Below are 25,770 nucleotides of genomic sequence, written 5' to 3'. Positions count from 1 at the left end.
CAGACCGAAGTGGACATGCCGCAAGAGGCGACACCGGGAGAATGTCGACACCGGCGCCGGAGCATCAGTTACTTTTGTCCCCGATAGTGAATTCGGCCCTTAAAAATCCGCTAAATAATATAACATTAGACGCCTTTACCAGGAAATGGTGGTTTAGGTGACGTTGGTTGCGCTTTTGCGCCGAAGTGTTGAACTTAACGTGATACTCATAGCTAGAGTTGAGCGTGATATCAAATCCACAGCCAAACTATCTTGAGGTTTTCGTGGAGGTCTGGAATGTATGAAAGTCGCAACGACAGGGGAAGAATTGAGGATGGGGGTGGAGGAACAGCAGTTACTTTCTAGTACGTTTCTGCCTCAAAATGATGCTGGTCTAGCGGCTTTTCTTTTTCCCCAAATGCCCTTGTAATGCCAATGTTTATAATAAAATGCTGCACCTGTATGGTTGCGCCCTCTTGACAAACCTTTTTAACTGATACTGGCGGCAGCAAGAGCTTCTTCCTTGGTGAAAGACCTCGTTGGTTGTACTTGCGAATAAAAAGGAAGACTTACTGATGAAGGCCTCTACAGACGTTTCGCCGTCGTCATCCTTATTTAAAGTGTTAGAACGTGTTGTTAGCTGTGCTTTTTTCTTCAGGAATAAGTTGAGCAATGAACAGCGCGGAGTTTTACCTGGTTGCCCTGTCGAATCAAATTTTGTTGCCTTTTAAAACTATATTGCCGAAATAGTGTGGCTAGAAAACAATTCAAACCCATATATTTCACCTAGAAAAGTGTTTGATCTCGTCCACCATGAGCTGCTCGTCGACAATATTCGACCTTAGGGGCTATTGGCACCACTTTATGATGAATTCAGAACTTAACTCAGTCTCCTGCTCATCTTAAAGTTATTCTGCCCATTGTAGTTAAAAATCTCGCCGCCATTAATCAATGTATTCGTTAACAGTGTTTTAGGTTGTGTAAAGCATTAAAAACATTTTACTTCGCAGATGACTTGAACCTCAAGCCTGAAGTGCAGTCTGTTCTTCATTACGATAAGCTGCAGGAGCGCATTGAAGCTGTGAATAAGTGGTGAGGGTGTAACACCCTAATATGAAATCACAGTAAAATGGCAGCCATTTCTTACGAGCTGAAGAAAGAACCACTTTCCGCGATTACTTTGCCAATAGTGCTCCTGTAGAGCGTGTCGATGTCGTTCGCAACTTTGTTGTCATTTAGACTCTATGCCCAGCTTTGAGGCACCTGGAAACCATTTACCACATTCAAGTCCGCATACTGTCATGCACTATAATAAGACGAAGCAGGCAGTGGCGCTGGTCGGAGCGCTCGCGCTAGACCCGCAGCCAATAAATCATGCCATCACCATCCGTCATATCGTTCTGTCTTCATCGTCAGGCTGTCACGTCGGGCACCCTCAACAAAGCAGTCAGGTGTATACAGTGTTTTCTCCTGCTTCACAAGATGTTCGTCCTCTCATAAATTGCAATTTTGTATTGTTGTGCGGAATTCTATTCTATCCGTTCAACGTGCTATAACTGAACGTTCCAAGAGTGGTACTCAGGATGGCGTTACTATATGGACTACCAACGCCTGTTTTCTAAGCTGGACTGAACCTCACTTTTGATGAGGTGTCGATTCCTGACGAAGTATATCTACAGACGTGTTTACACTGATCACTTCAGTGCCGTGATGTACCCGCTGCATTTGAATGCTTAGTGCCCAGGCAAAGTGCAAAAACCATGGGGCTTTTTATTCTGACTGCCCCAGACGTATTTGTCCCTCATCACGCATTCAACTTAAGTGTAATACTCATACTTCTTTCAGCAATCCAGATGTGGACGTTTTTATTCCTAATAGCTTGGACATGAACGGTATTTTGTCCACATGTATAAAACATTAAATTGCGGTGCCTCATGCATGCCTGATATCCTGTTCTGCTTTTATAGACTATATAATGATGCACCGCTACCTAGGTAGGGGTGCTGTTTGTGGGCACGTTAAGTGCGCAAATAAATGAATGCATAAATAAAATGATTCCTTTTTTTGTGCAACGCTCCTTCACCCCGTTCTACTTGTGCAATGTCTCTTTCTGCACTATAGCCGCACAGCGGAAAAGAAAAAAAATCAATAAGATGACGGCGCTATTTGTAGCTTTTAGCCCAGGCGCTTCCATTTCTTGTGCGTGACACAAGTCCAGGAAGCAATGAAGACTTCGGCTGCTTAAAAAAAAAAATCTCGGCATTCACATTTGCTCCGAGGCACGAACGTGGTGGTTTGTTCCTGCGCTGCTGTTTTCCTTTCTCGTCGCTCCCAGCAAAAATGCCTTCCAAGGGTAGATAAGAGGTTGGCTTTTATGGGCTGCCATCTCTTCTTATTTATCAGGGTCCTTCTTCCTTCCTAGTAGCTAGTAATTGGGTGCACAAGGGCCCACTCCACCGCCCTGGAGACAGCGCTGCGGATCTCTCTGAAGGGACCTACTTGAAGCCAAGGGTAGGTCAGACGGGACGTTCCCCAGGCCTTTTTTTGTTAGCTTACCTCTTTCACTCAGCAGGCGTTGAATGAATGCGAACCAATACGCAAGTTACTAGCAGTGTTGAAATGTTACCATCGTTCTTCGTGCTAAGCACAAGTCATCTTTCTGTCCTGTCTAAATGAATCTGGTCTCCACCGCGGCGGTGAATATCACCAGTCGGCAGTAGCGGGAGCAAAAGGTAGCATCAAAAATATTCCGTGGTCGAAACTTCGACCACATGCAACTGAAGAACAACAGCAAGAAGCGCTCAGGCATGCATGATGGGTGCGTAGATGGGTAGTGCGCCTTCAGATGCGACGGCCAGAACTTGAGCAGCCAAGGCTTCATAAGCTGACTTTTGAAGCCAGTAAGGATTTTGAAACAGAAAATGTTGTGCTTTGCAGTACAATATTTCCAAGTACAGATTTATTCCCGGTGCTTGGAAGCCATCTTAAAAAGCTTGTGCAATTCCAAGTTCTGGTGGGTAAAGAGCGCGGGATGAACAAGGCACGAGACAAGAAACACGGAGCCCGTGTCTCGCTCTTGTTCTTTCTGCGTAGCTTTTCTATAATTAGTTTACAATAAATAGCCCTCCACCCCCATAGTCCATGTTCGTTTTATACTAGGCGTTCTATTTTTTACGCCAGAAATGAATTTGTATTGAGTAGAATGTAGTGTTTATACAATTGCCATTAAAATCACCAACTAGAACTAGATTTGTGGACGGTCGGAAGATAGGAACAATTTCTATATCTACTACTGGTCAATCTAGAACCGAGAAGAAGGTATGGCATTGAAGCACCGTTTTCCTCAGTTTGCGGAAAATAAAACTCAGTCTCTCCACGAGAAATCATACAAATCTTTTTTTAGAAATCTACGGTAGAAAGCGTACGGTTCTCCTAGTAAATCACATCACCTGAAAGCCACAGCAGTAGAGGAGTATTATATCCATGTGACGGTTGAGCTGAACGAAGCTATCAAAGTACGAGAAAAAACTGGACAAATATTTCGCAGCTTGTTCGTGGCACTCTAGTCCTCGCGTCTCGCTTTGCACAAGACACTGTGCCCAACTGGGGATTCTAAGTCGGCAACCATCACGCCTATTATCCGGCCATTGCCTAGGTCTGTCCCCTTCCTCGTTCGATATTTCAAGAAAAAATATTTTGAATGTCGTGGTGAGTTACACTATGTTCAGCAGTGTGACAAATGTATTTTCTGACCGACAGATGCACCGCTTTGAAAGCGACCTGCTGAGTACATTAACGTTCACGGTAAGTGTGTTGAAAAATAAAAGGATCAGTTAGGCCGTTAAGTTCCCGCTTGAATGTTATGCTCAGACATTATTGAACGCCCATCGTGCATATCGTACGCCTCCGGGTGATGTTTGAGTAAGTGGAGCTTTTATTTCTAATAGGGCAGAGAATGTTGAAGACGAGGCACGTTTGCAATGTTTTTCAGTATCTGTAAGGCTCATTTGGAAACGATCTTTTTTTTTAAAGTATTTTTGAGGAAAGGGAGAGTGAGAGGCACTGGTTTATGGTTTATGGGGGTTTAACGTCCCAAACCGACTCAGGCTACGAGGGACGCCGTAGTGAAGGGCTCCGGAAATTTCGACCACCTGGGGTTCTTTACCGTGCACTGACATCGCACAGTACACGGGCCTCTAGAACTTCAACTCCATAAAAATTCGACCGCCGCGGCCGGGATCGAACCCGCGTCTTTCGGGCCAGAAGCCGAGCGCCATAACCACTGAGCCACCGCGGAGGAGTACGTGTACAGGGGCTATGGAAAGAAACATGAACAGAGCGGAGCCTGGGCGATCCGCTGTTCGCATTTCTTTAAATCACGCTTTTACTTCATTGGTAGTAAGTGGATGCTAGAGTCTCCCGTTATGCATTCTAGTACGACTCTAACCTTTTCTTACCACTCGGGTAAAAGTGCGATGAAAAAAAATCCGAACAGCGGATCGCGTAGGCGCCGTGTTGTTCGCGTTTCTTTCCATCGCGATAGTTCGTGCCTGTACCTTGATGTTCTCTATACTGTTTACCCAAAATCGAATTCTAATTGCGCTGAATATCATGCGGAAGTTTGTACATTGGTGAAAGGATTTTCTATATCACATATCCTACTGCCACTGCTGCCGTTATGGAATGCTCACACGCACTGTTTCACAGGATAGGAGCAGTAACTGATAATTACTGCTTACACAAGCCCCGCAAGGTTCTTTAGTTCAGAGCTTTATTGTGATCTAGTATTGGTGACTGCTGTAGAAAATCGCTGGATTCATAACAAATAATTCCATCAGTGTACACCGTGGGCTGATGCGATATTTTGCTGTATTCTCTTTGTGAGTCGAAGATGTATGAGCAAGTTACGGACGGTTTTGGAACAGCTTGGCATAAGCCAGACCAATCAAATCCATTTTTTTTTCATCAATAAATACTGTTCTCACTTGAAGGTCAAGTTAAAACTGTTGGTCAGGTAAAAAGTTTATAAGCGATTCTTTACAGTGACCCCTTCATATTTAGCACGACAAATAATAATAGTCCTTTGGATGTGATTACAAAAAATCGCTGAAAACTGAAGTAGCCAGGTCCTTTTATGTACTTCTTTAGAATGTCGCGTAATCAATCAATATTAAGTGTTTTTGTGCCCGCATGCAGAAAAAATTTAATGATTCTTCGGTGCGGCAATGACAATGTTCTGCTTGGGGAAATTGCCTTCGAAAAAAATCATGTATGACAGAGCGCTGCTTGAAGTGGATGCTCAAACCCTGACCGTCAGGAGTGAGTCGCGAGGACCTTTTGCTAGAAGGCATTTATCGTCATTGTGAATCTTTCGTCCGTGTTTAACGGTGCCGCTTCTTTAAATGCGTTTAGTAGCTGCAAGATGTCGCTGCCCGGTTTCTGCGCGGGGAAACAGTCCTTTCGTCTGTCATTAAAAAAGCGCTGCAGTTCCGGCACATTAGAGCAGCGTAGATAGCCCCGCTAAACGAGACGAGTCTGTATGAAGGCGCTTTTAAAAACTCCAGGTGTTCGCTCACATCTTGTTGCACCTTGCGACGATTTTTTATGAACTTTTTGTACCACGTATATTTTAAGGAATGATTAAAGCGGGTTGTAAAGAAGAGAATGCACGCAGACCATCTGATTTGAGCTGGATACCTCACACAGTTCATTACAGTTGCGAAATTTCAATTATGCTACTAAAGGGATACAAGAAACTCTTGAATTAGGGCCGCTAAGAAAGCAGCGAACAGGGTTTGACAGTCATGCAGTTAAAGAAAACCATGTCATCGTGCGAAACAAAGCATTCCATGCCAAATGCTGCTCTTGACCCCGGGGCACAGTGTGATGGTTATGGTCAAATCGCACGGGCCTTCTTTCCAAATAGTTGTGTTGGAGGATTGCGTAGGCGCCTTTTTTCTTCGTAGCCGTTACTTAATATGCATACCGAAGCGGATGCCTAGCGGTTAGAACATCCGCCTCGCACTCCGTAGGTGGCGGTTTCGATCCCCACATGGTCGGGTACCCACCGATTTTCTTCTGGGTGCAAGATATCCCCGGGCGTAGTGTTTGGCTCTTCTTGAGTAAAATTCTTCGAAAAGGACATTTGGCCTAACTAATTCCACCTCGACGGATCGCCACACTTGTCCAAAAATCCGCCGGGAAAACTAGGACCTGTTCTCATCTGTTGACGCCCGGGCGAGGCGGACCCGCCGCGCCGCTGCTGTTTCTCGCTTTTCCACACACTTCCTGGCCACCACGTCACCGCTCGCGGTGTACACAGATATGGTTAGAAAAGAGCATAAATTGATGCTGTCTGTTTACCTTAATGTATGCACGCTTGCGCACGTAAACGCAAGCACATTCCCATTTTTAGTTCAGCGTATGCAGACTCGCAACGAAACGCCCAGCCTAGTGGCGCCACCTGCTTGTCAGGACGGGAACTAGTACTGTCAACAAAACCGGCGCTGCTCGTAGGCTTAGTAGCGGCAGAATAGTCGCTCTAAATAAAAAATAAGGCAAATTTATCACTTATACTTTTGCTTATAGGTGAGGTGAGGCGAAGCGATTTACCGGTGTCCGGTTTATGGCCAGTGAACGCGCTGAACAAGGCCGCAACAACGACGAATTCATTCCGAGGCGAGGGGCCCTGCGTTGAAGAGCGCCGCCTTGTTTTTCGCCGCGGCGGCGAACGCGGAAAATTTGGGTCCAGCCCGATCGCCCTCGCCGAGCCGCTTTCCGCCTCGCTCGGCGTCAAAAGCGGCTGAAACCGCATCGCTCGCCGGATTTTTGGACAAGTCCTTAAGCCCGCTGCGGCCGAATGCGCTCCTGAGCGGCGTGTTCATAGAAGTGTCGTGCAAGAACGCTACGTGACTGGCTAATGCAAGAGCGCTCGCTCCTAGTTATCGAGGCAATATTTCACTTGAAGGAACAAAAGAGAACGGCACTCACTATTCGCAAACTCCAGTGACGCCGGACAAGTGTCATGAACCTTGCAGCTCTCCATTAGTAAAGCACCTCTCCACAGCTACAGCACATTTCTGGTAGTGAATGTTCGTTTCAGGGTCCAATATTCGGTCTGTTTTTCGTGTATTCGATGCACGCGTTAAGCAGACTAGCTCACGCTCGTAACCTGTAACCTAATATTGAAGGGTGTAGTAGAAAACAATTCTTCTGACAGACCGGAAATATAAAATTATCCAGCTTTGATGTTGATGTTCTGGCTAGATGAAAGAGAAGAGCCTATGCTCCCAGTTCTGCGGAAGGTTGAGCTTGCTGGCCAGCCATTTTAGAAAGCTGGCACCTGAGCTGCCATTATGCTCTCAGCCCTCTTTGGCAATTCATTAACGTTGAGCGCGTTGCTTATCTATGTCTAGAGCAGTTTCAACGCATGCCTGAAATGCACTATGTTTTGCATTTATGATCCAAATAATAGAGCTTTGTACGCTGAACAATCAGGCTGCAAGCGCTGACCGCGAAACAGCCCAGCCATTAGCGTACTAACGACAATCACACGACCGCAAGATAAAAAAAAAAGTTGCTGATACGAGCTTCAACTTATGCTCTACTGCCATACTTGACGGCACCAGTGATAACGGTAATTACGCACAATCTACTTGTGTACCTGGTTTAGTGAGGCTTAATGTCCAGACGATAAGAGGACAGCTTTCTCCTGCCAACGCACGAGACTACAGCTGTGACTATACAATCGCTCGCACGACAGCGCATACACAGGTGGCACCCAAGGCAAATGCGCAACAGCAATGTTACCGCCGTAACATACGACTCTAGGAATATATGTGCACTGTACTATAACAAGGACGGCCCTTGAGAAAATAAAGCGGGTTCAATCAAGAAAGCGTGTTTTGTAGCGTGCGCTACAAAAACTTGAGCAGTTAAGGCACAAAAATCTCTCCTCCAATCAGAGCAGCATCACTCTTAACAACTAGATATTGCATCGACTCACTGGCTACCTCTGCTCGTGCTTTAGTGTTCGCTTTGTTGCCCTGCCATATAGTGCATGGCTGCAATGGTAGACAGCCAGTTTTCTGTATTGCGTTCATGAATCTATAATAACTACCTTATGCTAACTGCTTAATGCCCTGCTCTCTTTTCGTTGTGACTTTATTGTGAATTTGGCACTGTTTATATTACGTCTACATTAATATTACGTTCTGTTTATGTTATATGTCCTCTTGATATCTGGCATGTCCACTGTGTTGTTGTAGCTCCGGTTTTTTATGTTTTACAACGTAAGTTTTACTGTGATTTAATTTCTTATGCAAAAAGGAGTAACTGTCGCTTTAAATGTCAATGCAAAAAAATTAAATACTTAACACTGGCTTAGGCATTTTAGAGTAACGAAAAATGGCTTATGTCGAGTACGGGATGGAGGTTAATAAGAGGATTTTAGAACCGCGATCATATTTTCTTTTAAATAAAAGCCCTCTTTATATGAAGCTTCACGTTACAAACAGAAGGGACAGCCATTTGACAATAATAGTGCATCGCAAACGTGGAAAGTAGCTTTTTAAAGATGCGGAAGGATTTAAAACGTATACGGAAGTTTGAACACACGACGAAAGCCCAATTTTTGTATACACCAAGTGTATATTTTAACGAAGACACGTGTGGCCGCCGCGGTGGCTCAGTGGTTATAGCGTTCGGCTGCTCATCCGAAAGACAGGGGTTCGATCCCGGCCCCGGAAGTCGAATTTCGATAGAGGTGAAATTCTAGAGGCCCGTGTACTGCGCGATGTCAGTCCACGTTAAAGACCTTCAGGTGGTTCAAATTTTCCGAGCCGTTCACTACGGCGTCCCTCGTAGCCTGAGTTTCTTTGGGACGCTAACCCTTCTAAACTAAACCAAACCTGTGAAGACGCGTATAATTATCCAAAACTGTGTGACGAAATCTAATTTCTTTCCGGATAAGAAGGCTGAATATTTTCTGTCTCCTTTGTCCACACACACACAAGAAAAATTCGCATTCTGAGCCAGATTGTGTGAAAATTAGCTGAATGCATAAGTAGCCACATAATTTACCGTTTTCCGCGTCAGTACACATACCGTTCCGTTGAACTTAATGCGCCCGAAACGCTCGGAGTTTTGGCAGGAAAAGGCTTTCCGCGCAGAGGAAATCTTTGTGCGGGCGCGTTCGTATTGTAGCATCGAAAGAAACCGCCCAGCTTGAACTAACCTTTCCTTTTTGCACCAGTCAACAGGGCATAACAAATAGTGACAAGTGCAAAAAGAAAACTGACTTTCTGTGCGCGTCAAATCAGCTGTTTTATTAATAGCGATCTACAAGGCTGCGCCGTGACAGCCTTCTTGCACTCGCAGTTAAACCAGACATTAGTGTTGAGGTTTCTACGCGGTGAAAACAGCAAAGGTTAAAAGGTCTGAAGAATTTATGGATTGCAGGTGAGATGGAATAAGAGTTCTCGAAGTTACATCGTGAATTGGCGTCCTGCAGAAGAGGGTCAGTATTCTCGCAAATGGATCGAGAGAGCGCGCTATTGAAACAGCGACGAGCTGGGGAATTTTATCTCGGGCGATCACGATACTGCCCGCGTCGAGGACCCCCGGCAGTGCTGGCAGCGTGCTACTTGGGTCAACCGGATAAATTAAAAGCTCCATGAAAACCTTCCTTTCATTCTTTGTGATTGCCTCTCTCTCCAGACTGAAACAAGTCTCCAGTCTCTCCACGGAGGAGGCTGCAATGCAATGGAAGTCGTTGGAAGTGCAATGCGATGGAAGGCACCTTATGATTTGTGCAAGACAAACGAAGTAGAAGCAGCAATCACGCATCTTATCTCCATAAACACTATGCGGCGGTATCTCGGTGCCGCGATTGTTCCGCGAATAGCGCCAACAGCGGTAAGAACGATATCAAGAAGATATCACGTACTTAAAGAAAATAAACTTCAAACGTCGTTCAACGGGACGGAAGCTAGGAGGCTGAAAGTAGGGGATAACACCCACGATATTTATCGCTGCGTTTGCGTTAGTGAGTGAAGCAGTTGATAGGTTTAAAAGGAGCTGAATTTTGATTTAGTAAGCAGCGGGAAGCTTCGCAAAGGTTTGCTATTTTTCCAGCGATAACTGGTAGTGCCTCAGCTCCTGAGACCGTGGTAGTGTCGGTCGGAGTTGTGCTGCGACAAGACGAGCAGACATATTATAGCTAACCACATAACCACGCTTTTAAAAGATAAAAAGGTGCTTACTCCTCTTTATCACGAGTTTTGAAGAGGTTTTGCCACAGTCACCTAGCTCACCTGTGTAATCCATACCTTTGCGAGCACACGCAACGACTCTGGCCAGGTAGACGTCTTCTGATATTTTAGCAAAGTTTTTCTCGTAGTTTCTCATGCCGAACTAATTTACAAACTAGAACTGATTGGTCATCCTAGCCTCATAATTCGTTTGATCTATTCCCATCTTTCTAACCGCACACAATCTGTTTGTATTGATGGTTACTGTTCTAACGACCTTCCAGTCACTTCAGACGTCCCGCAGGAAAGCGTCCTTGGGCAACTCATCAGCCTTTTGAAAGCAATGCTATTTTAGACATAAACTAAATCTTGCACCGCCCGAGCTTAGAAAATTAACTTACTGCTCAATCAATCATAAGGCCAACACTAGAATACGCTTGCAGCGTACGGGACCCCTACACTAAACGTAACACTGAAACATTAGAAATAATACAGCTCCAAGCCGTCCGCTTTATTTTTTCAAAGCATCCTTTAAATGATTCGCCAACTAACCTCTTGAGAAGTGACAGGATTCAGACCTTACAACTGCGCCCAAAGATAGAGATTAAAAATACTTTTCTTGCTAAAAGCCATAAGCTGCCCATGAGTCCAGGCCCCTTCCAAAGCGCCCCAACAAGATGCCGTCAAGCCCCATCATTAACACCTTACACAGTCAGAATTAACGCAGCTAAGTACCCATTTTTTACCCGACTATAGATGACTTAAACAGGTTCCCACGAAACCTTCTCAATAGCGGTGAGTCTTTAAATGCAGTTGACTGTTAACTGCTCATTAATAATAATAATTGGTTTTGGGGGAAAGGAAATGGCGCAGTATCTGTCTCATATATCGTTGGACACCTGAACCGCGCCGTAAGGGAAGGGTAAAGGAGGGAGTGAAAGAAGAAAATAAGAGAGAGGTGCCGTAGTGGAGGGCTCCGGAATAATTTCGACCACCTGGGGATCTTTAACGTGCACTGACATCGCACAGCACACGGGCGCCTTAGCGTTTTTCCTCCATAAAAACGCAGCCGCCGCGGTCGGGTTCGAGCCCGGGAACTCCGGATCAGTAGTCGAGTGCCCTAACCACTGAGCCACCACGGCGGGGCATTTAACTGCCTATTCACAGTTATAATTCAGTATGTGTGTATTTTGTATTTTCATGGCTTGTATTGTTGTGTTCACAGTTTTATCCTAATAGTTTTGTATTTTACAACTGGATTTCGTAGTTTAAGAACTGCGTTTGTTTTATTAACTTGCACTTTATACTTCTTTTGCCTTTCTATTTATGACTTTCTGTGTGGATGTTTATGCCAGTCCTGCTTCGGCCTACCGTAAGGCCTACAGCATTTTGAAACACATAAAAATTAGTAAAAGTAGGGTAGGAAATGAAATATTAAACTCCGTTAGTCTTTTGGGGCGAAATTTATCGTTTTGACTGACAGCAAATATTTTTCAGTCTAAATAGCATATTAAGGTCTCGACAAACCCAACTAGTTACTTTTCGAGGAGATAACATCAATGGGTAATTTTTCACACGTACCTACAAACTCTCTTACAGAGATTGTCGTCATAGTTGGAAAGTGATAGCAAAACCAGATGACTTATGAAATCAACACCCTTGGGATTATGACATCATTTGGTGCTTCGAAGATGAACTTGCCGCAAGAAATCCAGACAAAATGTAGAGGCTATGCCGCTGGCAAAATCTGCCGGCAAGAAGATGGCGAAAGACTTGCTACCAAGCTTGTTGTTTTGTTGAATATCTTTAGCTGCGTTCGTTAGTTAGCATAAAAACCATCTTATTTACAGGGCAAAGGATGCCAAATCTAGCTGAAGCGAATAAATTAGCGTTAGCTGGAACGCATTCTGAGAAACATTGCGAGTTTGCGATGTATACTATTCTGTACAAAGCGCCTTCAAGGATCTATTGGATATGGGCAGTCCTTTGGTATTGCACGTAATAAACTGCCGCTACTGCTGGAAGTTCATGGGATGAGCGCAAGTTCTGCAGGGCGTGTCTGATCAGAAAGAGTGAGCAGACACGCATAAACGAACAGTATGTAGCCACCACCGAGAAAGGGTCGAGTTTTATGTCGGCATCTAAAGGACAATTTCATGCAAGTTTTTTTTTTGTTTCTGCATTGTTATTACTAACAACAGCGAATGGCTAATGCTCAGGAAAGTGTGCTTCTTTGCTCTCTTTTCGCCATGTGCTGAAAATAAATCAGTAGCATGCCAAGCCATGGTGTTTGGGCTCTTTACATGTACTAACCTGTGTCTCCCTTCCCCTGGTTCCTTCAATGCCGGCCATTAAAGGGCATCTCCGGTGGTTCTTTCTGCAATTTAGGTGAAGGTTCACAAGAAATAGTCACTCAAAATATCAAGCACAACTGTTTTAAAACAACAAAAATATCAGTACAGAACCGAAACTTGTTTCGTGGCCAGGAACGATGCTTTGGTTGACGCAGTGATAAGCTGAGATACATTAGCAAAACACTCGTATGCGCGTTGAATGGCTTAAATATCGACTGCAAATGGGGAATTCGTTCTTAACATGTCTAAGACGGCCTAATAAAAGCCTCAAAATTTGGACTTCGGACGTGGAGTGCACAATAATGTGAGGTTAATGTTTGTGACGCTCCAAACGCTGTGTTGCCAGCAGAAATCAATCGAACTGAGGCCACGGAAATGGCGAAATCGAAAATCGATTTGCGCAGGAATGACTTGACAGTATAGAAAGGCTGGCACGACTCAAGAAACTAACCTGAGCGGAAAGATGAATAAATCATTGTCCTAGCGATCGTCACGCCTTAAGCGTGCTTAGTCGAAGTGACTTGGTTTTCTGGAGTTTAACGTCCCAAAATCGACTCAGGCTAAGGGACGCCGTAGTGAAGGGTTCCGGAAATTTCAACCACCTGTAGGTCTTTAACGTGCACTGACATGGCACTGTACACGGTCCTCTAGAATTTCGCCTCCATCGAAATGCAGCCGCCGTGGCAGAGATTGAACCCGCGTCTTTCGGGTCAACAGCCGAGAACCATAACCACTTATCCACCGCGGCTCGTTGTCGAAGTGGCGGCTTAACACCCGCACCCCGCTCGTGCTGGTTGTTGTTGTTGAATGTGTTTATTGATCAAAATTCTTATTAACCCCGGGGTTGGGGTGCGTATTTTAGTATTCCATTGGTCGAGTCTGCTACGGCGGCCCGGTTTACGTACCATTTCTTGCCCTCAGGGCCTGCTTTGAGCCGGGCGGCCTCCTACTGTTTAGGGGTCCGGGAAGGGATCGAGGATACAGCTTTTATTTGATGTGTCAGCGAAACATCAATATCTTTGTACAAGGCACAAAAACAGTTCTTTTGAGCGATGCTTATCGTGTACGACTTGATGTATGATTATGTTCCTTGCGCAGGCGCTGGCTGACTGCATATATATGCATGTATGTGGTTTCTGCAAATTAAACCAGTTGTGAGTGGCGCTCTGTCCCGTGCTCTCATATCAGCTGAATTGTTTACATAATCGCATCTTCTTACAGCAATGAGTTTGTACAACTGACGCCCAAAAAAAAATAGAGTAGAGTCAGCACAGGTAATAGACCCAATATTGCAACGGGATGGTTCCATCCTGGTCCTTTGTATGGCCGGCCTTTGCCAATACGGTTGCAGCGTTAGGCCAATTACCTGTGCAGCTTATTATTTATGTAGATATTGCTTAAATAATTATCAGGGATGGTTCACCAATTTGTATGTTATGTAGGCGTGGTCTTCACAAAAATCGAAAATTTCGAAAGTGTTTCTTCGTGAGGATTGTAACTTGCGACTGAAGCGGTTATACGTCGTTTTTCTCTGTCGGCGTTGCTGCTGACTGTGCGGCTGCAGCCACATAATGGCGGACTCTCCGAGAGTCCCACGGTTTCATAGTTTTTTTTGCTCCCTATAAGACTAGCTGCTCGGTAACGTTTGTTCCAATAATTGCATTAATGGGTAAAAAGAGAAGGGGAATATGGTTCTTCGGAAATGAAAGTTCGACCAAAAGGAGGGAAGGCTGAGCCCAGTGTAATAACAAGGACCAGTGTATTTACAAGGAGACTGTCTGTTCGAGTCATGACACTGGTCGTGGGGGGGGAGGGGTGAAGCTCACTTCGAAATGAGGGGCCGAAGGATGGGGTGGGGGAGGATGTGATGCGCAGAAGGAGGGAGGGTTGTGCACTGGGTCTTGATAAGCTGCGGTTCGGGTGAGAGCAATGTGATGGCTAATAGCAGTTGGGAACCGGGTTCAAGAACTTTTTAATCTCAAAGAGAAAAAAATGGCAAAGCAAAAACAACGGCGGTGACACAGGTGAAAAAGAAGTGGGGTTGATAGCCTGCTAGATCGGAAAAAGGTGCCAGGAAAAACCAGGATAAGAGCGAAAAGCCTAGAAAGGCAGCGTGGCAATAAAAAATAAACGTTGGGATGAAAGATAAATGGCGAAAAACGGATTATAGTGTATTCAGTGGGAGGTCACGCGCAGCAGAAGACTGTACTTTGCAAGAGGTGATACGTTATTCATGCCATGCAGTCCTCCTCTTTATTCTTCTAGCTTATGCCACTAGTCAATGTGGGGTCGCTATTTCCTGTGAGTGTTCTCGACTCCTGCATCACCTCAGTTATTTTCACTGACTCCTTCTCCCGAAGATCTATAAATCATAGTCCTCGCCATCTCCCTTTTGGATGGCTCTGGGCCTTACTCCCTTCGTTTTCCGATTCTAACACCCTTTTTGTTACATAATATTGATCCCCCCATTTCAAGTGAGCAAACCAAACATATGCTTGCTACCATGTGTGGGAGTTTCCGAGTACCGTACCCTTCCCTGGGTGGCAAGGCGCACCGTGGAGACGCAGGAAAGCGGACGCATTCCTCCTTCCCCACGGGCGAGTAGCCAGAACGTCTGCTGGAGAGCGCTGAACCGCCTCCTTCCTACAAAAAACGGTCGCAAGCGCGCACCGCCAGGCGCCGCCGGAGCGGTCGCTGATTGGCCGAATGTGACAACGGGCAAGTGCGCCGAGATCGGCGGGTATCGGCCGTAGCCGGGGGGGGGGGGGGGGGGGGGGGGGGGGGGGGGCGACGGCGAGTCGTGACAGCGAGAGGACGTCAGGTAATTACCCCCCATTTTCCCTCTTTGTTGTCGCCATCTTGCCCCGTCAGCCGCACGACCAAGCCAGACGGCAATGTTCGCAGATCAAGCAGCCAGCGATTTGAAAGAACCCAATAAACGTTTGGCCCCGGGCAAAGCGTCCTGTTCCGTGCTGCGTTTATTTCGAATTTCTGCTGCGCCGTCCTGAAAACGGCCGCGTGTGGTGTGCGATACCGGGAGCTCGGAGTTCACGGCCTAGACCTCAACGGAGGCTCAACGGTCTAGTAAGAACCCACACACATGGTAGCGGGCATATGTTGGTTTGCATCTGTTGGTGGCACGCATTCCGCGAAGCTACAGCAGTAGCTTCGCTGGAATGCGTGCCACCTTAACCGTGCCCGCTTATGGTCATACCGCACTCGACCTTTTCCCGCCACTTTAACCACCCTTACATAGTCACTTCCATTGTCCCGTCAATATGAGAGAGTGCCTGAGGTATCCGCAGTTTTCTTTACAGACGTGTATCGGTGAAGATGCTAAAGGTTTTAGTTTGTGGTTGGAGCGGAATTCTCTCTTTCTAGCTTATTTGAAGCGGCATAGAAAAAGGAACAGTTGCGTTCATAAAACAATTATTGCGTTCTTATTAACGTGCTTCGCAGATTTTCGGCGGTTCTTTGCTGTTTCCGTATCATGTCTGTTGCGCTTCGTGCTCATGCGGTGTCCTGTGTCTCCAATAAATAGAAAAAGCAAGAAGCACGTAGATAACTTCAGACGCTGCGCAATTAAAGGTACTCCTTGAGAGGAAGGTGAAATAATGTTTTGTTCTTTTAACCACTATTTTGTTCCTCAGGTGATTGCGGTTATCCATTCTTGGCTGAGGGCAGGAACTTCTCATCGCAGATTTTTCACCAAACTTAGAGCGGGCTTAAACATCCTCAAGGCCTCTGCTAAACCTCTATCTGACAGCTGGTTCCTCGGAGACAGTTTATTAAGGGGCGTTGTTGATTAGCATAGGAATTAATTATGTGCTTCTGAGGGCATTAGTGCATCCTCTTACCAGGAGAGAGGAGTCACACTGTTAGCTCTCGGTGGAATTTTAAATGTTTCGTCTCGCTTTTGGCTAGTTGTTTGTAGGGCAAATCTATGCAGTTGAGCGAATAGTTATTGCTGCTTGCGTTGTTTTTAATGCTTTAGAATGCCTAAATAGCCCGTTATCACAATAAATTTTTCCGAGTTGCCTTGCCTGACAGCGAATTTTCTTTCTTTACTGGCATAAATGTAGTGCAAGGAGCAGTGTGAAACGGCAGGCGTTTTTGTTGCAGCCCGCCAATGTCACGTCATTGCTATGCCAAGCTGCGCACTTCTTCTTGAAGAGCTCGTACTTTCGTAAAACTGCCAAAGGCACACTTTATACACTTAGAAACTGATAGCGAGGGACCCGGCGCATTATTACGCGAGAGTTGAATAAAGAGATTATTTCGGTTATTAATATATTAAAAACAAGGCAGAAAAACATAATTGGAATTGCAAAAAGGAAAAAAATCCGAGTAATAAGTTAGCGCAATCGCGGTGCACATGTCAACGTCTCTGTAGTTTTCCTGCTGCATACAACGTATCCTATAATCGTCACTTCTATTTATTTCTAGGTGATAAATTATGTCCGTGCTGTGCGAGCGGCGTCTACAGTCAGGAAAGCACCGGCACATTTCACGCACAGTTCTTATAGGGATAGAGGATAATGAAGGGATTATTTCGGATCTTCATACAATAATAAGCCAGATAAGCACCATAAAACGTTGTAAGAAAAAAAAGGAAAGATAAAGGCAGGACGAAAGGGTGAGAGAAAAATAGAAAGAAAATAAGAGAGAAAGAGTGTTAAAAGAAGAAAATGAAGAACGAAGAAAGAAAGCAAACAAGGAAATGCAAGAAAGGAAGAAACAATAAAAGGAAGGCAGGCAATAAAGCGAAAAAGAAAGAAAGGAAAGAAGAAAGAAAGGAAGGATGGAGGAAAGGAAGAAAGAAGGAAGAAAGAAAGCCCCTCTATAGATTACCGTAATTGCGGTATGCGTCTGAACGGCTCGATGACTTTGTAGCTTCACAAAATGGCCCACATACTCTCCATATTTTTTTTTTCTCTCGGACAAGCACGAACTAAATTTGTACCGAGAAAGGGCCGCGAAGAGTTAAGTTGATGAATGAGCCAAGGAGTTTGTGGCGATAAGGAGACCGGAACTCGGGCAGTACGGATTTACTTAGAGGCCAGTGGAAGATGCCTTTGCCGAGCAGTGTACGAAGCTCGATAATGCCTAATTACCTACTTTGCGAGCCCTACAATTACTGTTTCCTCTGCCTCCTCCCATCGTCCGGGGCACATCGCGCCTACCCTGTCAAGGCCTGCTTACGCGTCATTGTGTGCCTTGTTGTGATCGGAGGCCCCGACAGCGGGAACAGACGAGCCCGGCAGGCGCCATCGAACTATGTTTGACCAAAGGTGCTGTCGTCCTGAGAAGAGGATTAGGAACGGCTCCTGGCGACGGTGAGCTGTGACGAAAGGCCTCTCATCCCTTCGTCCGGAGTATGGAATGCGGCATTGCTCCCGAACTGCGCCCTCACGTGGACCGGCAGAAAGACCCGAACAAAGGCGCTGGACCCGCCTCGCTCGCTTGCACTTGCGCGGCCAGACAAAGCGGGGGCGGACATGGCTGATTCATCTTACCCTCTGGAATGCCCGGGGCCGTCAGGACGCATCTTTCCACGGAGGGGATCACCGCCTACAAAGCCAACGACCTTATGCACATGGTCAACCCGTCGGAAACCACATTCCAGGACGCCTCTTTCCCACGGAGGGCATCACCGCCTGCTAAGCCAACAACCTTATGCACCTGGTCAACCGGTCGGAAACAGCATTCCAGGACCTCAAGGCGCCAGGATCCTTTATCGCCTGCGCACGTGTTTGTGGGGGCGGAGCGGTCACGGGGTTAGGGAAGAGACTATGAAGAGTGTGTCTGCCCATTGGACGCTTGATCAGCCACCGGTTTCCCTAGCTAGGTGCCTAGGGAATATCCACTGTATTTAAGCCGCGATTTGGCTGGTTTCACAGCACTTCATCTCTGACTTTTGGTCTCCCTGCTTCTGTTGTAAATATTTAAATAAACCTTCAAGTTTACCAACCCTCCTGAAGGCTTCCCTCCGTCGTCTGCAGAGTTCATCGTCATGCGGTGAACACCTCGGTCCCGATACCCAAGCATATCAACTGGTTGGCAGCGGTGGGATGGTCTGCGCCTGGTCCTGACTCTGATATGGTAAGTGCGCGGTCTTTCTCTTGGAGCATTGCCAGGTTTTACAAGTTTGGAAGATTGTTAGCCTAGGTAATCGAAGGTTGGTATAAGAGGCAGCCGGGGCTCCTCTGACCACGTGAGTAGAGACTTGCCGTTGCTTAAATAGTCATTGACTGGAATAAGCTGCGCAAACCAGGCCTAGTTCTCGTATGCGGGGAATTGGGCATTGATTGTGGGTCGATCCGCAGAAAACCTGAATTGATTAGGGCAATTGAGGATTTCGGTGCGGATGAGGAGGAGATAGTGGAATGTTGGGAGCTAATTAAGGAGGGGTTGGAGAAGGAAAGGGAACAAAAGAAGCGAGTGGATGAAGAAAAAAGGAAGCAGGAAAGGGAGCACGAAAGGAAGCGCGAAGAGCACGAGAGGCAGCGCGAAGAGCATGAAAGAGAGATCGAGAAAAAACGGCTCGATCTACAGATAGCTCAGGCTGCACAGGCAGAACGCACTAGGCTAGAGGTGCCGAACACAGTGGCAAGCCAGGCAGCATCAAAAATAAAAATAAAGGACCTCTTGCAACCGTACAAACTAGGAGAGGACATAGGGCTCTTTCTCGCGAACTTTGAGCGGGTATGTGAAAGTTGCGAGTTCCCGACCGAGTCTTGGCCGCAGAAACTTCTGACCATTCTTCCATGTGAGGCGGCCCAAGTACTCGCTCGTCTGGCAAAAGAAGAGGCGGCAGACTATACTAAAGTAAAGGCAGCACTCCTAAAAAAGTATCGCCTGTCCGCAGAGGCCTTTCGGCGCCGCTTCAGGGAAGCCAGAAAACAGCCTAACCAGTCATTTCGGGATTTTGCGTATAACCTTAAGGCAGACCTGAAGGAATGGCTAAAGGGAGAACAGGCTTACGGAACTCACGATAAAGTAATAGAGGTGATCTGCCTGGAGCAGTTTTTTGGCTCTTTGAGGGAAGAAATGCGCGTGTGGGTGCAGGACAGGCCGGGAAATAAAACCCTAGAAAGTGCAGCAGAGCTGGCCGAAGGGTTCTATGCCAAGAGCGTAGCAGAGGGTGCGCGTGCCCCCGTAAGCCCCAAAGTATAAAAAAATTTCCACGGATCCAGACAGGAGGGGCAGCAAGCCGCAACTGGGAGCGGAACGAGGGCCACAAAGCAGAATCAAGCAACCCCACAAAGGGGGCGACCGAAAAAGAGAGGGATAAGGCTTTTGAAGCCAGAAAGAAACCAGTGTGTTTCCGTTGTCACGAGCCCGGTCACTTCGCCCACGCTTGCAGGAAGCAGGAAACCGTTCTCTCCTTGGTGGAGGCGGGCGATGAGAACATGCGCCTGCTAGAGCCATACCTGAAAAACATGCAGGTTAATGGAAAACCGTGCCGGGTTCTGAGGGACTCCGCGGCCACCATGGACGTAATCCACCCCACGTACGTGAACACAGCTGATTTTACTGGGGAATGTGCAGGGATTAGGCAGGTGGCTGAAGAGAATAGCGCATGCTTGCCGATCGCACGAGTTAGAATTGAGGGCCCGTTTGGCGTTCTGGAAACGGAGGCAGCGGTATCACCGAATCTGCCGGAAAAATTTCCGTACCTCTTTTAAATCGGTCGGAGCAGATTCTCCAGGAAGAGGGTCGTAGTTTCGGCGATCGAACCGTCCAGGCGCTCACTCGTGCGAAGGCTCGCGAGATTGCAGCTGAAGTAAATCGTAGGAAGAACGAAGGCTCTCCCACGACGGGTCAGGCAGGGGCAAACCCAGGAGGCGATGCTTCTGAGACGAGCGGAGAGGCTCGCGGCAGGAACAGATGCAACGCCGAGTACAAGGACTCAAAGGGGGTCCAGTTCGATCAGCTCGTGGTGCCGCAGAAATACCGCGCAGGCATCCTTAAATTGTGCCATGGTGGGGGTTGGTCTTACCACCTTGGAGTCAAGAAAACTAAAGCTAGGCTTCTACAGGAGTTTTATTGGCCTGGCTTCGTCAGAGATGTCAAGCAGTTTGTAAAGTCCTGCGACACCTGTCAGCGTGTCGGAAAGCCAGGGGATTTAAAGGGACACTGAGGAGAGCTCTATCGATTTTTTTTTGTTAGCAAAATCTGATAGTTCGGCATTTCATAGCTTCGTTGCCGCTTGTCCGGGCGCGAAAGATGCATTTATTTCAAAGAAATTTGGATTCGAAGATGAAAAAGTTTTTCCCGCCGCTCTGATTCAAACTCCGGGAACTCTTATGACGCCACGGCAACTCTTATGACGTCTCAGAACGAAGTGACGTGACACGTGACGTAAACGCAGACTCCGTGATTTCTGCCGGCTAGCGGTGCGGTGCGCAACCTTCCTTTGCCAGCCTCAGAGACTCACGACTTCCATGAAGTAATGAAAATTCCTCCAAGGTGGCGCCTCTTGTCCTAGGAAGTCATCACGCTTGTACTTGCGAGATTGGCCTGTGGCGGCGATACCTGTATTTTGGTTCTTGCTATTTTCTACATTACAAGAGCTTTGTTTTCAGTAAGAGTGGCGTTTTTGTGATCAGGAGCTGCTATTCTATCGATACAATTCAATTTCAATTTCTCCTCAGTGTCCCTTTAAGGAAGGCTCCGATGAAGCTAGTACCCGTGATTAGCGAACCCTTCCGTCGTTTTGTGGGGGACGTAGTCGGTCCTCTACCAGTGACTCAGTCGGGCTACCGCTACCGAAAAGGGCGGGAAAACGGGAATGCCGACGGTCTCAGTCGTAGCTTTCCTGCATAATCTGGCGTAAAATGCCCTAATGCTCGAGAAAAGCTACCGTATCATTTTCGGGTTTTGTTTTTTTTTCTTGGTTCTCCGTACCTACCTCATTGCCGAAAAAAAAGTTTCTTACCAAATTTCAGACGCATGTCTTTTGCGAAAAAAAGGAAAAACAAAGAGGAACTAGTTTTGGTTCAGCAGACTTCCGGGCGTGAACTGTTGGCGAGGGTTAAGTGATCCAAAATTTGCAGCCATATTGCTCTGTAATAAAGACCTGGCAATGTTCTGAGGCTGGCCGCGTGCTGCCTAGCCGGAGGTAGGGGCTGAGCTTAGATCTGATCGCTAATGCTCCGTTGAGGACCCTTGCCAGCTGTGCAGGTCAAGTGGACTGACTACTACGAGGCCGACTGGGACTCTGACGCCCATTCGTGGTGCACCGACCAGCTGCAACCACTTCGTGGCGTCTTCTTGGCGGCGGACGGATTGTTGTGATCGGAGACCCCGACAGCGGGAACAGACAAGCTCGGCAGGCGCCATCGAACTATGTTTGACCAAAGGTGCTGTCGTCCTGAGAAGAGGATTAGGAACGGCTCCTGGCGACGGTGAGCTGTGACGAAAGGCCTCTCATCCCTTCGTCCGGAGTATGGAATGCGGCATTGCTCCCGAACTGCGCCCTCACGTGGACCGGCAGAAACACCCGAACAAAGGCGCCGGACCCGCCTCGCTCGCTTGCACTTGCGCGGCCAGACAAAGCGGGGGCGGACACGGCTGATTCATGTTACCCTCTGGAATGCCCGGGGCCGTCAGGACGCATCTTTCCACGGAGGGGATCACCGCCTACAAAGCCAACGACCTTATGCACATGGTCAACCCGTCGGAAACCACATTCCAGGACGCCTCTTTCCCACGGAGGGAATCACCGCCTGCTAAGCCAACGACCTTATGCACCTGGTCAACCGGTTGGAAACAGCATTCCAGGACCTCAAGGCGCCAGGATTCCTTATCGCCTGTGCACGTGTTTGTGGGGGCGGAGCGGTCACGGGGTTAGGGAAGAGACTATGAAGAGTGTGTCTGCCCACTGGACGCTTGATCAGCCACCGGTTTCCCTAGCTAGGTGCTTAAGGAATATCCACTGTATTTAAGCCACGATTTGGCTGGTTTCACAGCACTTCATCTCTGACTTTTGGTCTCCCTGCTTCTGTTGTAAATATGTAAATAAACCTTCAAGTTTACCAACCCTCCTGAAGGCTTCCCTCCGTCGTCTGCAGAGTTCATCGTCATGCGGTGAAGACCTCGGTCCCGATACCCAAGCATATCAGCCTGCACTACCTGCCACACAAATGATATCCCCCTGCGTACCCTATACCTGGGAGAGCTCTGCTGCTGCTCCGCCTAACGCTATGACCGCTTCTCGGGGCCCGCATCAGCCACGCGCATTGGTAACTGCCACACCACGTCGAGCTGCAGAGGTATGGGGCCACTTGACAGTTCGTTCTTTTTCGAAATGAGCCAAATCTACCTGAACGCAAACCGAGGAGAAGGCGAAGAAAAAAACACTTAGCGATATCCAAATTGTTACACGATATGCTTTACATGTTACAGCAACTTACACCTCGATGTAATTAATAATTATGCAAATAATTTAGTCAAGATCACCATGTCAACTTTGGAGCTGACTCTCTTCGATGCGAAACTCTGGATTTGACTCAGTTTCGGTCTAAAAACTTTATTACAGTTGTTTTCAAGCTCTGTTTAAGAAAACAATGTTTGAAAAACTTTATGCTATGAATACAGCAGAAAACCAACGAAACCAATCATTGCGTGCTATTAGGCGCACTGCTGTGCTGACCACAAACAAGCAAATGCGAATAGCAGGCTTCTCTCGCAAGAGCTGGTATGACAGCTTACTTTTCTAGTGTTCGCACTTCGGCAGAGGAAAAGTAAACTAGCCAACATGTATAGGCTCTAAAATAAATTTTGCCTCTCTTTAGCGTCTAAAATTAAAGAGTTGTGAAGCCAGCGTGGCGGCTCAGTGGCTATGGCGCGCGGCTCCTTACCCCAAAGACGCGGGTTCTATCCCGGCCGCGGGGGTCGGATTTCGGTGGAGGCGAAATTCTAGAGGCCCCTGTACTGTGCGATGTCAGGGTTGGTTAAAGAACTCCAGGTGGTCGAAATTTCCGGAGCCCTTCACTACGGCGTCCCTCATAGCTTGAGTCGCTTTGGGACGGTAAACCTCTATAGACCATAAACAATCAAGAGTTGTAGCAAAATGGTAGACGCCTACAGGACGCAAAGCGACAGGAGAACGGCTAGTATTGTTGTTTCCTGTCTACCTCTGCTATTTTACTTGGGATAATAAATTGAGAAAGCCACTGCCAACTAGATGAACTGCAGGTTTCAGCGATAGCTGTAGCAGAGGCGCGACCTTGCTTCATCGGTGACGGGGTTAATGATGTTATCGTTATCGTCTTCATCTCAATTCAAACCTTCCTCCTATCTCTTCATATCCTTCGTAGTCATTGAGGAAATAGCGCTAAGGAAGGAATAACTTAAACCACGCTCAAACAGTCGAGGCTGACACGCGAGTAGATATGGCTCATTTCCATCTCTACATCAGCAGGACCTGGCTCATTTTTTTTATTTCACATATGATTTGCGCGCAGGCTTTCTGGGAAATACTGGGCACCTTCCGTTTTCACAGCCTCCGCAAATGTAATATCTATGGGTGAGCTTTCTACTACAGCAAATTTTTTTTTAGTTTCCGTTTCTGTTTTTGGCTCATTTCGAAAAAAAAAAACTCGAATTCGAAAATGCAACACTTGAAAAAATTCAGTGTTTCAAATTTTGTTTTATCAAAATTCCAACCTGGCTGTCTCTCCTCTAATAAATAGGCCGACCCCTAAATACATCGCGACCGTATACCATACACATCTCCAAAATATCGAGCGTTTCAACTGATTGATACATATTTTCCTTTTAATTCCCATGGTAGACATGTAGGTGTGGTCTATGTATGTGAGTTATTCGGCAAAGGGGACATTATTTAGAATGGTTTGGTTCGGGCGGGTTTAACGTTCCAAAGCGGCTCAGGCTATGAGGGACGCCGTAGTGAAGGGCTTCAGAAATTTCGAGCACCTGCGGCAACTTAACGTGCGCACACATCGCACAGTCGACGGGCCTCTAACATTTCGCCTCTATCGAAACGCGACCGCCGCGGCCGGCATAGAACCCGCGCCTTTCGGGTCAGCAGCCGCGCGCCGTAACCATTGAGCCACCGCGGCGGGTCTGACATTATGTAGAGAAGTGAAGAGGCGAGCAGATCATGAGGGCCGCCGCCATGCAGTGTCATTTGCGTCACGTCTGAAAGGAACTCCAAAGACAATTTAACCTATCAATAAAAAAAAACCTGGAGCCCGGGTTCTCTCTTCATCTTTTACAGAGAGCAGTTAGCCCCACAGCTTATTCTATACCTGTACGGCTTATTCGCGCTAGGCTAAGTTGTTGCTCTTCCAGCAGTTCACGCTACGCACAAGACGCGTCACTAGGCCCACCTTCTTTAAGCTCCTCATACGACTTTTGGTGTCGCTCCGTTCGCAGCACATTAGGTGCAGTGCAAGCCAATCCATCGTTTCTGCGTCGCCCCGCTTGCCAGTCAGCTGGTATTCATTCCAGTAGATGCAACATGCAAGCATGTACCCTCCCCCTCTCCCAAACTTTTATGCTTTTCATGGACCAGCTTTGGCTCAACGTGGAGAAATAACTTATTTTTCCGCGAACCCGCGTCCCGCGATCTTTCGTCGGTGACTGGACGTATGGACGGAGAGGGTATTATATACCAATGCCCTGAGGAAGAGAGGAAAATGCCCCACTCGTCGGTGCACCACGACAAAATGACGGAGATTGGCGGGGGGGGGGGGGGGGGGGGGGGGGCGCTATTTGTATCTTTGTGGGTTCCAGCTGACTCTGTAGTCGGATAAAACTAAAAAATGACAGATTTGCACTTCAAAGGAGGCCCTCCAGCCAATGGCGTCGACCATCTCTCATGACGTCGCGGCTAATCACCTAGCGTGATATCGCAAGTGAGCGGCAGGTGCTTTTGTAAATTGAGATTAACCGCGGCATCTTGACAACAGGCCGACTCCATTGGCTAGAGGGCATCTTTTGAGAGATATCGGCCGCTGTGTTCTTGAGTTGTTTCCAATTATAGGTGACTACGTATCCGACATCTTGATTATTGTGCTAAGTTTTCAGCCTTACTTTTGCCAGGTCATATATTGAAGACCGAACAGCAGAACACTTGAACCATACTTTAGGCAGCGTTGCACAATTTCTCCTTCGAAGCCGGAATATTAGAGGAAGAAATGATTACATCTGGGCAA

The 25,770-nt window shown here is 47.1% G+C and overlaps 1 protein-coding gene across 1 annotated transcript in view; it reads left to right on the top strand.

Annotated features, from left to right (window-relative positions):
* Window positions 1–2,406: 2,406 nt before the first annotated feature.
* The window catches only part of LOC144126927 (uncharacterized), a 49,156-nt gene continuing 25,792 nt past the window's right edge, over window positions 2,407–25,770 (top strand). Inside the window, exons 1-2 of the mRNA XM_077660455.1 lie at window positions 2,407–2,490; window positions 3,739–3,783. Of these exons, the coding sequence (XP_077516581.1) occupies window positions 3,739–3,783 (45 nt within the window). The 5' untranslated portion in view covers window positions 2,407–2,490. The remainder of the gene's footprint in view (window positions 2,491–3,738; window positions 3,784–25,770) is intronic.

The sequence above is a fragment of the Amblyomma americanum genome, chromosome 1 (assembly GCF_052857255.1).
Source record: "Amblyomma americanum isolate KBUSLIRL-KWMA chromosome 1, ASM5285725v1, whole genome shotgun sequence".
Lineage (NCBI taxonomy): Eukaryota > Metazoa > Arthropoda > Arachnida > Ixodida > Ixodidae > Amblyomma > Amblyomma americanum.
Note: the sequence above shows the minus strand (reverse complement) of the source record. Positions and strands in the feature narration are given on the sequence as shown.